At 42.5% G+C, this 13,361-nt stretch overlaps 2 protein-coding genes across 10 annotated transcripts in view; one reads left to right on the forward strand and one right to left on the reverse strand.

Annotated features, from left to right (window-relative positions):
• The first annotated feature begins 229 nt into the window (after positions 1-229).
• Positions 230-7,338, forward strand: ZCCHC9 (zinc finger CCHC-type containing 9). 6 transcript variants are annotated; one of them, XM_080973156.1, is made up of 6 exons: positions 230-346; positions 1,625-1,990; positions 4,475-4,625; positions 4,819-4,911; positions 6,025-6,093; positions 6,591-7,338. In XM_080973156.1, exons 2-6 carry the CDS (start codon positions 1,631-1,633, stop codon positions 6,707-6,709), a joined length of 792 nt encoding a protein of 263 aa, XP_080829282.1. In that variant the 5' UTR covers positions 230-346; positions 1,625-1,630; the 3' UTR covers positions 6,710-7,338. The 6 variants fall into 6 exon arrangements, with proteins under 6 accessions (XP_080829282.1, XP_080829287.1, XP_080829283.1 ...); XM_080973161.1 differs by having other exon boundaries at positions 244-346; positions 1,629-1,990; XM_080973157.1 differs by lacking the exon at positions 230-346 and adding an exon at positions 352-484.
• Positions 7,339-7,907: 569 nt separating this feature from the next.
• ACOT12 (acyl-CoA thioesterase 12) overlaps positions 7,908-13,361 on the reverse strand; it is a 182,306-nt gene continuing 176,852 nt past the window's right edge. For all 4 annotated transcript variants that reach the window (XM_080972754.1, XM_080972752.1, XM_080972751.1 and 1 more), the window contains 4 exons: positions 13,022-13,155; positions 11,290-11,418; positions 10,044-10,167; positions 7,908-8,915 (listed from right to left, as the gene is read on the reverse strand). In XM_080972754.1, coding sequence (XP_080828880.1) covers positions 8,772-8,915; positions 10,044-10,167; positions 11,290-11,418; positions 13,022-13,155 — 531 coding nt within the window. In that variant the 3' untranslated portion in view covers positions 7,908-8,771. The remainder of the gene's footprint in view (positions 8,916-10,043; positions 10,168-11,289; positions 11,419-13,021; positions 13,156-13,361) is intronic.

The raw sequence follows: 13,361 nt of genomic DNA on the forward strand, positions 1-13,361 counted from the left end.
GGAAACGCATGGCGGCTTTCTTTTGCCGCCGCCCACTCCGCCTAAACCTGCAATCCTATACAGAGCCCGGCTCTTTTCAGCCCACTGAGGCTCAGTGTGTTACGCGCGCCTAACCCTGCACAGCGCCAGGCTGAGCCAGCACATAACCTCGCGCTTCCCGCCTGTTGCTTCAGCTTCCGCCCGCGCCTGGTCCCATGGCAACCGCTCCGCCTCCACCCACCCACCTACCTACAGGAAGTGCAGCAGTTCGGGCTCCGGACGTTTCCGGTGCCGCTCTCTCCCTCCCAGGCTGTGCGTTTCGTCTGCGCCGGAGGCTTTCCGTGGCGCTTCTCGCCTCCTGACCCCGGTGAGTGAGGAACCTCTTGCTCGGGAGGCGGGGAAGGCGAAGCGGCGCCTGGAGCCGCTGGACACTTGCTTCGGGAGACACCCGGAGCTCGGCCGCTGTCCCGGAAGGCCTGAGTGCCGGGGCTCCTCCGTTCCCACGGTAGCTGCTCCGCACGTGTCCGCGGAAGTGAACATGCCCAGGTCGGGGTTGGGTGAGATCCCGGGCGGAGACCCTGCAGACTTCAGGCTTGTTGTCGGATCTATTTCGGGTTTATTATTATTATTACCCTGGGGTGTTTCTGAGCCTTTGCTGAGTCCCCGGAATTTTTGGTCAATGCCAGAACCAGGTTCGCAAGTCATAAATCATGGTGGTCGTTTCCCACCCTGTCGCTTTAAAGCAGTCTTATTTATAGTAGGGAGAAGGATGCTAAGCCACTGCTGCCTTGCAGCTATAACTCGTTCCTCGAGAAAACTCGAGGATAAATCTGTACCCGCTGTCTTGCAGGACATCTTTGGGAGAAGAGAAGGCTAAGGCTACACAAAACCCCAAATGGTGTCCCTAAGACAGTTGGATGGCGCTTTGTACTCCTCCTTATGGCAACTCCTGCAGCCAAGCTGGTGCCAAATGTATTGCTCTGCTTTCCTTTGGACCACATCAGTGAGGCCAAGAGGGGGATTTGTTGTCTGGGCAGCCAAGGACCTCCATACACATTGCCCAAGCTTGCGCCCTGGAGAGGTCAGTTCGGTGCTGCTAATGCAGCAAAAACAATGCGGGAGGCAGCCATAACAAGTTACCCGTCTCCACAGCCACAGTAGGCACTGTGATTCTCCAACTGTTGAACTTAAGCCTTGGAAATCCACTCCACTGTCTCTGGACAGACAGATGGCAACAATTTAGGGAAGGATCTGTGGGTTAGCATTTTCTAGCTTATGGGTGGGCACTAGCAACCCTCGCCCGTCTGTTTCAAGTCATCTAGATCTACTTGCCAGTAGATCGCACTCTTAATTTCTGCCTGTCACTTTGTCTCCAGTTGGTCTCCAGTTCCCCTCAGACTGGGAACTGAAAGGGTAAAGATTGGATCTGAGGCACTGCTCAGAGGGGAATAAAAGGAGGCCTGATTCTGTTCTCTGCTTATTCCCCCCCCCCCAATGTTGTGGACTACAACTCCTATCAGCCCCAGCTAGCACAGTTGTGCTGGTCTAAACAAATAGAAATGCTTATTCAGTTCTGGGTCCACGTCATTAATCAAGGCTGAACCTAATCCAGTCATGTGAACCTAACATCTTTTAAATCTCATAGGAAGTCATGACCAGGTGGGCACGAGCAAATGTCACCCACAACAAGAAGGCTCTGGATGCAACACCATGGGAAAATATGAAAAATGATGCCACCGGAAGCGCAACAACAGATAGAAAGCAAAGCTCTTCAGACAACTTTTCCTTGAGAAGTACTCGAGGGAAGAAGAAAAATAAGAAGAAAAAAGACTATACGAATGAAGATGTCAACGGTTTTATGGAATATTTAAAACAGAACTCTCAGACATTGCATAAAGGAGAGGTGATCAACAGCCGTGAAGCAAAGGATGAAATAGCAACAGCTTTGAAAAAGGACCGGCGGCGAGAGGGGAGAAGAGTGAAAAGGCAGGAAATGAAAAAGAACACAATGGTAAGGTGATGTTCCATTGTTATTTCTTTCTTTTGGTGCCCGTTACTTTTTCTTTTCATAGTGCAAATGACACTACTCTGTCACATAAGTGAGATCACAATAATTTGTCTCAGTCCAGATAACTATTAGTGAACACGTTTGTGTCTTGGCTTCCGTTTATTATTGAGCATGCTTTAGCACAGGGATGGGGAACTTATGGCCCTACAGATATAGTTGGACTCAAACTCCCATCAGCCTCAGCCCATCATCTGAAGGGCCACAGGTTCCCCACTTTAGAGTGAAAATAGGTTTTCTCCTCATGTTGCAGTCTTTTGTGTACACAGCACAACTTTATCTACTTGTAAAAAGCTTGTTTCTGAATTAGATTGGCGGTTTCTGGATCTGCATGTATGTTTAGTGCTCAGATGTTCTTTAATGTTTTAACAGACTTTGTTTTGCTTTGAATATTCAAAATTATTAAAGCTGAACTAGAAATTTATGTTTGTTCTGCTATAATTAAATGTTTTGTTATACTTAAATGTTCATGAGCTGAGGAAGTTTGTATGTCTATTACTGTAGTCAGCACTCTCAATTTTTGTTGTGTCTTTATTCTCTCTTTTATAGCAGAGTGATAATTCAGTCATCCTACAGATTGTAGGGATGGGAAATAAAATACTGATAAATGAAAGTTATGAGTCTTATGCACAATAGTAATGCTTTCTATAGCAGTTTTCATCTACAGATTACATTACAACTGATACAAATGCAGAATCAATTTATGCAGTTCAGATCACAGTAAGAGAGCTGTAAAAGCAGCTGTCTATAGAGAAAATCACTCATGAGGACTTTCAGAAGTCATGCACAGCAGGGAGAAACCAAATTCTTTATTTTATGTTTCTTTACAGCCCCTGTGTGTTAGGTTAGGTTTATAGATAGTGATGGCACTTATAATCCAATAGTTTAGTTATGCTACTTCACTGGGCATGATTATATTCTGGAGCAATATCACCTTTCCAGAATTCACAAAGCATTTAGGGGATGATTATGATGTAGAATTTGGTACTCTTGACATCAGTTTATAGAGTCATTTAATGGGCACGTATACTTTGGCTACCCATTTCAGTGTAATTTTCTGGAGTGATAAATCCATAAGCTAGCTCCTACTCAAGGTTAAATAGATAAATGTGTGTACCGTATTTTTCGCACCATAGGACGCACTTTTTCCCTCCTAAAAAGCAAGGGAAAATGTATGTGCGTCCTATGGAGCGAATGCAGGGGGGAGGCAGGCGGGAAAAGCCCCCAAGAGCCGCACACAAGCTCTGTGCGCTCTTGCGGGCTTTTCCACAGGAGGGAGAAGGGACTGACTGGCCGCATCAGTCCCTTCTCCCACCTCCCAGAAAAGCCAGGAGAAGCCGTGATCTCTTTAAAGGGGTTGCGCGGCTTCTGCCGGCTTTGCAGGAGGTGGGGGAATTCCCCCACCTCCCAGAAAATCCAGGAGAAGCCGTGATCTCTTTAAAGGGGTTGCACGGCTTCTGCGGGCTTTTGGGAGAGGTGAGGGAATCCAACCACCTCCCAGGAAAGCCAGGAGAAGCCCTGCGCAGCGTCTCCCGGCAAGGAGAGGCTGCACGGGGCTAAAGGGGAAGGCAAAACATCAATCCCGCTCGCTGCCTTGGCTTGCTCCATAGCTGTGCGCAACCCCTCCGACAAGGAGAGGCTGCACGGGGCTATGGCTTCTTTAGCCCTGCACAGCATCTCCCGGCAAGGAGAGGTTGCGCGGGGCTAAAGAGGAAGCCAAAACAGCGAGCGGGATCCATCCTGCTCGCTGCCTTGGCTTGTGCAACCCCTCTGGCAGGGAAAGGTTGTGTGCAGCCTGTACGCTGCTCTTTGGGGCTGGGGGAAAAAAGATTTTTTTTCTTTATTCCCCCCCCCTAAAAACTGGGTTCGCCCTATGGTCCGGTGCGCCCTATGGTGCGAAAAATACGGTAATTTGTTGTGCTTAAGTATGGTTTGTGGAACTGCTTTCAAATGGGGTTCCATGGGTGTCTCGGGTTATACTTAGTGCTAGAAAAAGGGTGATGTCATTGAATGTTTAGGATTCTCAGCAAGAAGGTGTGTGCCTTTGGCTTTTCTCTGGATAGGTTACTCAAATACCATTGTTAAATGAGAGGCTTGGTGAGAAGAATGGCTTTGCTCTTCAGGAATCTTAACTTCAGATGAATGCCCAAATTAGACATGGTGTTAAAGATATAGGGCAGTTCTTTAAAAATCCAAATTCCATCATTTTGGGTGGTGCCATTAACCTGCATGTTAAATGTAAATGTTAACCCTAAAACACTGGGGCTGTGTTACTCTAAACTATGCATCACTGGCTGCTACTTCATCAGATCTCATTGGTTGTGGGGGGGGGGGGTAAGATTCATTTGAAATGTGGCTAGCAGAAAAAGAGATTGCTTTCAGTTCATATCTCTTTCTGCTCACTTAGTAATTCACCTTGTATCGCCAAAGGTGTGCTTCCACTGCAGAAAGCCAGGACATGGTGTGGCAGATTGCCCAGCTGTACTCGAAAGCCAAGATATGGGAACTGGAATTTGTTACCGCTGTGGATCTACAGAGCATGAAATCAACAAATGCAGAGCAAAAATAGATCCTGCTCTTGGTATGTGTAGTATCTACAACCCGATTGAATGTTGGGCATGGTAAAAGTTACATGCCTGTCTTAATATTTTTCAACAATTCACATAGTATTAATGATTCTAACCATTCTAGATTACAGTAATGCTGGCTCACTGCAGCGTCTTATATAATATTAGTGTGGATATTTCGATTGTAACATCATTGAATTCTTACAGGTGAATTTCCATATGCAAAATGCTTCATTTGTGGTGAGATGGGACATCTCTCAAGGTCATGTCCCGATAATCCTAAAGGACTCTATGCTGAAGGTGAGTGCAACTGTTGCAAACCCCCCCCCTCCCCTACCAAAAAGATAACTAAGTTGATGGACATGAGAGTACTCCCCCTTTCTTAGTTCTAGAAATTAAATGAGAGAGCTTTATCATTGGTGACCTTGTATGCTTCTCACCATTGTTTGGGAATTTTGGCTCATTGTCAAAGACATTGTTCACCCCTTATCACGAGTATTTTTGTACTGGTTACTTGAGAAGCAGTTCTAAAATTCCAAATGGATTCCCATATAGGTTTTTCAAAGTATTTACATTTAATGGGGGGGGAAACCCACTTAATTTTAGAGATACAGCAGAGTAGTATTCCATTATTCTCTTTAAATGTCGGCCATATTGATCCTGATCCAGAAAACCCGTAACACACCTATCTGTGCATGTACATATAGCATAGATTGTTATCAATTCCCCACCACATGCACACAAATCATAGCAACTGCAGTATCACACGCTACATCATGAAATGCATTAAAAAATAACTTGCTAAGTTCTTGAATGTCAGTTCAATCAAGTGTTTATATAGCTGATCAATCAACAAAGTATAAAATATCAATATAATATATATCTGGAAAACTTAAGATAACCAAAGTTACCATTTGCAAGAGCAGTAACCGGAAATATCAAAATAATGAATCATTGGGTCGTGATTCGTAGAACAATAGGAACTCATTGTCTCAATAGAATCAAACTTCTTGATAGGATCTCATTTCGTTGCTAATCAAGAAATTTGATTCTGTTTGTTTTAGCTTAAATTGAAACAATGGACATTTGGACTCTCTGTGTATATTATATATATAACTGCCAACTGAAATAACATTTGTGCATAAAAGTGTATGCTACAACAAATCTTGTTAGCCTGTTGTAGCAAAACCCGTGAAGAACCTTGTGGTCCCTTAAAACTAACACAGCTGCCCATCTTAATCAGCCTTATAGTTTTGATGTGATGGAGCTCAAAAATACTAATAGTGAGTTTTGCTTCCTTGTGTTTATGAATTGTAAACTTGCACTGTACACTTGACATCTGGCATTTGTTAATATAATTCATATACTGTGGTTAAATACTTCTTTTGTGTGGGTGTGTTTTATCTTCTACAGGAGGTGCTTGCAGGATCTGTGGATCTGTTGAGCACTTTAAAAAAGATTGTCCAGAGAATCAAAATGCAGGTGAGGGATAAAATAATTTCTGTTTATCCTAAAGCGTAGTTATATACCTGTGAACCATTCTATATAAATTGTGAACTTGACTACTGATTATGAGTTATAAAACGAGTGGTACAACCCTCAATTTCACCTTATTGACTACATCTTTAAACAGGCCATTAACTGGGGGTGTAATGCTAACTCTACATAGTGCATCGACTGTTGCAGGTAGAGATTGCATTCATTTTGATACACTTAATTTCTGTATGGCTGATACGAAGCAAGTGATATACAGAATTGAATAATCAGTTTCAGTGTTATACTGCATTGGAATTTGCAACTTGTTGCTGTCAGAAAGTCTTGTACAAAACCTCCATTGGTTTCATTGAGACTTATTTTGGAGTAAAGAGCATAAACTGCATAAACTGTAAAACTGCAATGCTGAATTACATATAAGTATTCCTCAGCATTTGGATCAGAAGGCTGATTTCTTAAGTATTCATTTATTTTTCCTTTCCTAGATCGAGTGGCAACTGTTGGTCGATGGCTCAAAGGAATGAGTGCAGATTACCAAGAGGTTTTAGACAGCCCTAAACCGCAAAAACCAAAACCAAAAATAGCTAAAGTTGTTAACTTCTGACAACTGCTGTCTGGCATCATTCTTTACAATTGTCAGTGTTTGGCTTAAAGTTATAGTACTAAAAATGGACTGTGAACTGTAGTTCCAGAATAAGCCATAACTGCACTTTCCTAAGTGATGATCACTTATAAAACCCTAACTTAAATGGAAGCTTCCTAGAGAAGAGAGGAAATGCTTTGTCAGAAGATAAATTGCAGCAAGTGACTGCATAACAGTATATCTCTGAACAGAAAGTTAATCTATGCAATTGCTGGTTTTCCAACCAGCGTGTCACTGGGTAATATAACATGTTACTCAGTGGAGAGTAGTGATACCAATAAACAAATGGGAAGGAAAGCTAATAGGTCAATCTGCTTTTCGTAAATGAAACTTGTGCAACGACAGAAGGTATCTCAAAATGAAACTGAGTCTTATTTTAGCGTTGAGGTTCTTGACCTCACCCTGAACACGGGAATGAGACCACAGATGAATAGCCAAAAGCAAAGTTAAAACATTGGTGGTAGCAGGGTTGATCTTGCAGATTGAACAACAATGAAATGATTGTATGTTTTTTTAGTTGAATTAAATACTTGATGAAGCCATTTCCCTCCCCCAAAAATAAACCAGTGTAATAAAACCACATGTATCAAGTTCTTGAGTTTTCTGAATAATTGTATTCTTTGCAGTGTTATAGTTTGCAATTTCATTTATGTTAACTACTTGCTGTCTGCTGTGACATCTGGATAATCACAGATTTAGTCTTTAACTACCATTCTCTCCTTACAAATTACTTACACTTCAACAGTTCCAAAGTGTATTTCCCGGATGATCTGTTAATGGCACTGCCCATGTGGCTTCTGGAAGAACTTTTCTCAGCGATATCAGTTTTCTTTTACTTTGGAGAAGCAGGAATGGTTAGCGAGTGGAGAGTGGCCATTTGCAAGATGCGCATAGCATTTTGAGAAACAGCTGTAGCTCAGGTTAGAGCACATATTTGCGTGCAAGATTCAGTGATAGAACAGCACTGAAGGAAGACTACGCTTCTTGAAATGTTGTCTTCGGGCCCCCAATTCAGTTCCTACTAAAATCTACTGGAATTCTGTCTGTTTTAGTTATTCATTGCTTTTCTGAGAAGTTCAATAACAAAATACCATTTAAAACCCAATACAGGTTGATTTTAGTTATAATAAATAACGAGATGCTTATACAGCCATAAATCTAAATTAGCATAACACTCATAGTTTTAATTATTTAATTCAAGGGTGTATGTTGATATGACTAAAATGTATACACTAGCTCCTTTTGAAAGCAGTATCAAGTAGTTTAAAATAGCATAGGACACCTATATATTCACATGCTGCCCCATTGGGCAAGCAGGAAAACAACCTAGGCAGCCGCAGTAAATCATTATGGTTAATGGCTTCTAAACAAGTCAGGATCGATAAGCCAAGTTTTAACTATGGCATCCTGCTCTTGTGCAGAGGGAAGAGCAAAGGAGCTGCATGAAAGCACATGGAGCTCATGCATGCCCTTACTAAGCCAGGACTTAATAGTTCAAATACAACCTTGGCCTACACACAGTACCTGTGTTTGCAACTACAAGAAACGGGAAACACAACCTGACATTCTCAGGATTCTGAAATCAGTGCTTATTACAGAGTGTCATATGTGCATTATGTAACTGCAAAATCATGAATAACAAATACGGCTGTTAGTTGAGATTAACAATAGCCTAGGATAATTATTTACAATAGAAATTTAAATTTACTTACAATGAGATTTTTTAAATAAAAAATCAGTATTTTAAATTGTGTGCAGTAATATGTATTGCTTTGACAAGTTTTCTGAGGACTCCAAAAGAACAATGAAATGTTGGTGAAAGATGGCTTAACTTAGTTACTAAATTTATCATTAAATAGCTCCATCGTATGATGATGTAGAACACTGTGATGATTTAGATATACAGGTCCTGAACATAAAAGTAGGTAGGAACTGACTTGCCAGCTTGATAAATATTGGTGTTAATGACAGCTTGTGTACAAGATATAAAGAATGTTAAAGTACTTGACACAGTATTGCTTAACTAAATGCAGTCCATTGTGCTGCTCTGTAACTCCAAGAAATGAATGCACCCAGAAGCTGTATCCTCAATTGATTTTGATGAGCCATCAAGAGTTGCAGCAACATAAGGCATAACACCAGGTGTTCCTTGGATGTAGTAGGAAACCTTTAAACATATAGAAGGTTAACATGAGTTATGTGAAATAACCACTAAAAACATCTAGTTCTACTTCATACTCAACAACTTGGGCTTCATTCTTAACACTATTTCAGTGTATCACTTCTTGCTGGTCAGAGCAGTATGAATATGCAAGAACGTTTCAATTGCTTTCTGTGTCGGCCTCCCAGATAGCATAGGAAAAACCTATGTTGGTGCTTCAAGCCACCACACAAGTGCAGATAGCACTGGCAGGCATGACTCTGTCATCTGGATTAACAGGGAAAGATTACTGAGGTGACCTTGCACCCAAAAGTAAACCCTGAGGCCCTGTGGAAGCTAAGTAAGTCTGGGTCTCATCGGTGCCTGGATGGGTGACTCACGGGAGCAATGGGAGGCAGTGGCAGTAGCGGCTTGCAAGGACTCACAGCAGTGATGGGAGTTGGTGGCAGCAACAGCAGCGGCCTGCAAGGCCGTGACAGGGAGTGATGGCAGCAGTAACGGCATTGGCCTGCAAGGTCTTACAGTGGCAACAAGATTCAGCAGCAGAAGCGGTGGTGGCCTGTGAGTCCTCATGGCAAAGGCCTGTGGGGACTCGCGGCAGTGACAGGAAGTGACGGCAGTAGCGGCATCCTGAAAGGCCTTGTGGTGGCAACAGAAAGTGGTAGCAATAGTAGTGGCAGCCTGCAAGGCCTCGTGGTGGCACAAGCAGTGGGGCTTGCAAGACCTCGCCGTGGTGGGAAGAAGTGGCCGCAGCCTGCAATTCCTGGCGGTGGTAGAAGCTGTGGCAGCCTGCTGAGGCCTGCTACTGCCGCCTAGCAGGCCTGCTGGCAGTCCCAGATTATTTGTATTCACTATGACTCATCACCATACTTTGGATTGTCCTGAGTACCACCATTTGGTAGCCAAGCCCAACCCTTAAGTAGTAGCAGTTGCCAGAGCATTGTCCTGTTCGTCTCTGCATCGTTCCTTCCTTTTTTCAGATACCATGATATATCAACATATTGCGATGTTTAGGTGGCGATATAGCACGATATTGAAAACCAGTTATCATGCAGCCCTACATATCACAGAGAAAGGCAGAGTAAAGGGAGTAAAGCACATAAAAGAACTGTATTTAATTACAATGCTGCTTACAAAAGAGGAGTTTCCATCAGGGTAGATCAGGAATCCCGCACACTGGATTTCACGCCTGCAGTAATTCTCAGAAGATGGAACAGAAGTCAAGGCAACTGACCTCACAGCTACTATGTAAGGGTCTCTAAATTTAATAAGAGTAGTGTTATCAACAAGCCACAACAAAAATCTAAGCTGTCTAAAATGCTCTTGTACAGCTACTGTACTGGTCACAAGACATTAGTTGCTCAGTTTTATATTTTTATGTGCAGGGGGAGGGTTGTTAAAACCTCGTGCCTTAACCCTGCACTGCATGGGAGGTTAATACATTTCTTTGTTTATGTAGCACACAATATAGTAACGAAGTAGTGATATGCAATGATTTATGGTGAGTGGAAGGGGCTGGGGAGAAGTAGGAAGATGGCTCTCTCCATCTGCCCCTTCACCCTTACCATTGTTTTTCTTCTCTCTGCTTCTACATGCCTTCCACAGTAGGACCCATTGTGAACTCGTTCCCAGAAGCAGTGGCAGACTTTGAGCTTTAAAATTTCAGTGGCGCCCTGTGCAACACCAAATTCAGTCCCCCTTGTCTCTTGCCCTCAGTGGTTCATCATTGTTGCAGTGCCCCCTGCGGCGACCTGTCCGCTTGGCGCCCAGTGTGGGAGAACCCGTCGCGCTCCCCTAAATCCGCCTCTGCCTGAAAGTATCTAATTGCTACTGCTGTTGCTGCAAAGACATTTGCTCTTGGGGCTCAGCAACCTTGCAGACAGGCAGCAACAACACCCTGTGTAAACCATCACCATGTAAATAGTTCACTGATCCACCCAATAGTGAAATTTCCCCTTTCAGGAGAATATCTGTGTCCCATCACAGAGAAAGTGGGACCAAAGAGAGAGAATTTTGGTGCTGCAGTACTATGCTAGCAAGCCCCACTGATCAGCTGATTCTCCACACAGGCAAAAGTGGGTTACTTGACAAGCTTGTGACACTTAACTCAGAGACGGAGAGGCCAGTTCTTCACCCCCGGTGTAGGGGGTGTTGCACAAATGGCCTTTCACACATGTACCTTTGCATTCAGTCTTTACAAAGCAGTTTTTGCTATTTCCAGAGTTTCTGTGTAATTAAGACACCCCACATTTTGCAAGAAATAATTATTTCATCCAAACTCACAGCATATAATTATTTTTGGGTGTGTGGGTCCTGTTACTTTATTATAGAAAGCTTGAAATTTACCTGACACTAAATGGGCATGCTTTCAACTACTTACCCAGTCTTGCAAGGCTTTCTTTGAGACACGAGAATTAAAAAATCATCTGGCTTATTTCCATTAATTGATATGGATGTAATGTGATATATTTTGTCCTCTTGGGTCACATTCTGGATAACCTTACACGTTCTGTAAGAACATGAGCCATACATTAGTGAAGTTTAGTAGCTGAGGTATCATGTAAAACATGAATTAAAGGATATGTTCTTTATAATCTAAATTGTGACTAGGAATGTGCAGCTTTCGTTTCAGATTAAATAACTGTTACACATGACTTCATTTTTTTCAGTAAACATTTAAACCAAACAGAACGGCAAAAAGAAGCAACATGGGAAAAGTGATTGCTCACTCCAAGTTCAGCTTAAACCTGCATCTATTAAAACTGTATCTAACCAGCTCTGCCTCTTCTTCCTCCCTTGCTCCACTTTCAAGTGCCATGCTGACAAAACTTTTGAAGATAAAAATAACATGCTTTATTAATGCAGTAAAATGAGAAAGTCAATGTTAACCATTTCTGCCTACTAATTACATAATTCTTCACCTGTTTCCCAACGCAGCTTGTTTAGGGCTGCAGCCCGTTACTTTTCAACATACAACACTATGCAAAATAGGAGCACATTTAATCATTTTGAAATCTAAGAGGTAGGATATATTTGGGCCAGTTCAACACTTTCACTGCTGACAAGGCATATCTTTATTAAAAAGCATATCTTTACAGAACTATTTCCTTGTCCAACTAACATGGTTAAAGTACCTTTTTCTAAAGACAAGGGCCACATCTATACTATACATTTAGATCTATGATACCAGTTTAATAGTCATGTCTTCTCCAAAAGAGTTGTTAGGAGATGCCTATTCCCATCACAGAGCAACAATACCCAGAGTTCTCTGGGAAGAGGGACTGAGTGTTAAACCACTCTGAGAATGTCAAGCCATACTCCTCCCTAGTTGTTTTGCTGCTGGCCATGCTGAGCTAAACCGTCGCTTGGCTTAGCACCATGGTTTCCAAGGCAGGACCCACGCCCCACAGGGGGGCAATTTGATTTTTGGGGGGGGGGGGGCAATTCGAGAATGCGTTACATTGGTACCTCGGGTTAAGTACTTAATTCGTTCCGGAGGTCCGTACTTAACCTGAAACTGTTCTTAACCTGAAGCACCACTTTAGCTAATGGGGCCTCCTGCTGCCACCGCGCCGCCGGAGCACGATTTCTGTTCTTATCCTGAAGCAAAGTTCTTAACCTGAAGCACTATTTCTGGGTTAGCGGAGTCTGTAACCTGAAGCGTATGTAACCTGAAGGGTATGTAACCCGAGGTACCACTGTATTAAAGTTAATGGCCTTTTAGGCTTCTTCCACGTGAATAGGAGTGGAAGAAGCCTAAAAGGCCATTAACTTTAATACAGGAGAATTATATGTCGGGGGGGGGGAATCAGGATTTTAAAGATACCCAGGTGGGGCATGGCCAAAAATGGTTGGGAACCCCCTGCTTAGCATGTCATCTGAATCCAGGCTCATGCTTTAGCTCTCTCCAGACTATCTATGAGTTGTAATAAACCTTGGCTACAAAAGCTTATAAAAGCCATTGTGTATTTTACTTGAAACTTCTTCATTGTCCTACTGAATATTAAGGAAATCATTTTGACAGATCGCTTTGGTCTATGAAGGCAAAATCTACTTCAACCAGATCATGAGAGTGGATATGGACTTTAAAAGGAAAATATATATATGCTTACGAATAGTGTTTAACCCAGTGCACATGATGTCTGAAGTCAGATAAGAGGGAGAATGCTAGTTCTGAAGATATCCGCACTTGCATTTCAACCTTGACTGACAAAGCATCTGTCTCCTCAAGAGTAAACATTTTTATCTAAAAAAAGTATTTTTTATTACATGGGGAGAGAGAGAGAATTATGGATGAAGATTAACAACATTGGTAGGTCCTTTAGCTTCCAAAATCAAATACGCAGGAAAGTATGGGTCATAACTTTAAACAGTATCAGCCATACAACATTATAAAAGTTTCTAGGAGAATCCTGCTTACTTTAATGGAATAGAACAGTGGTTCCCAATTAG

Source organism: Podarcis pityusensis, assembly GCF_964106645.2.
Source record: "Podarcis pityusensis genome assembly, chromosome: 11".
In the NCBI taxonomy this organism is placed as follows: domain Eukaryota; kingdom Metazoa; phylum Chordata; class Lepidosauria; order Squamata; family Lacertidae; genus Podarcis; species Podarcis pityusensis.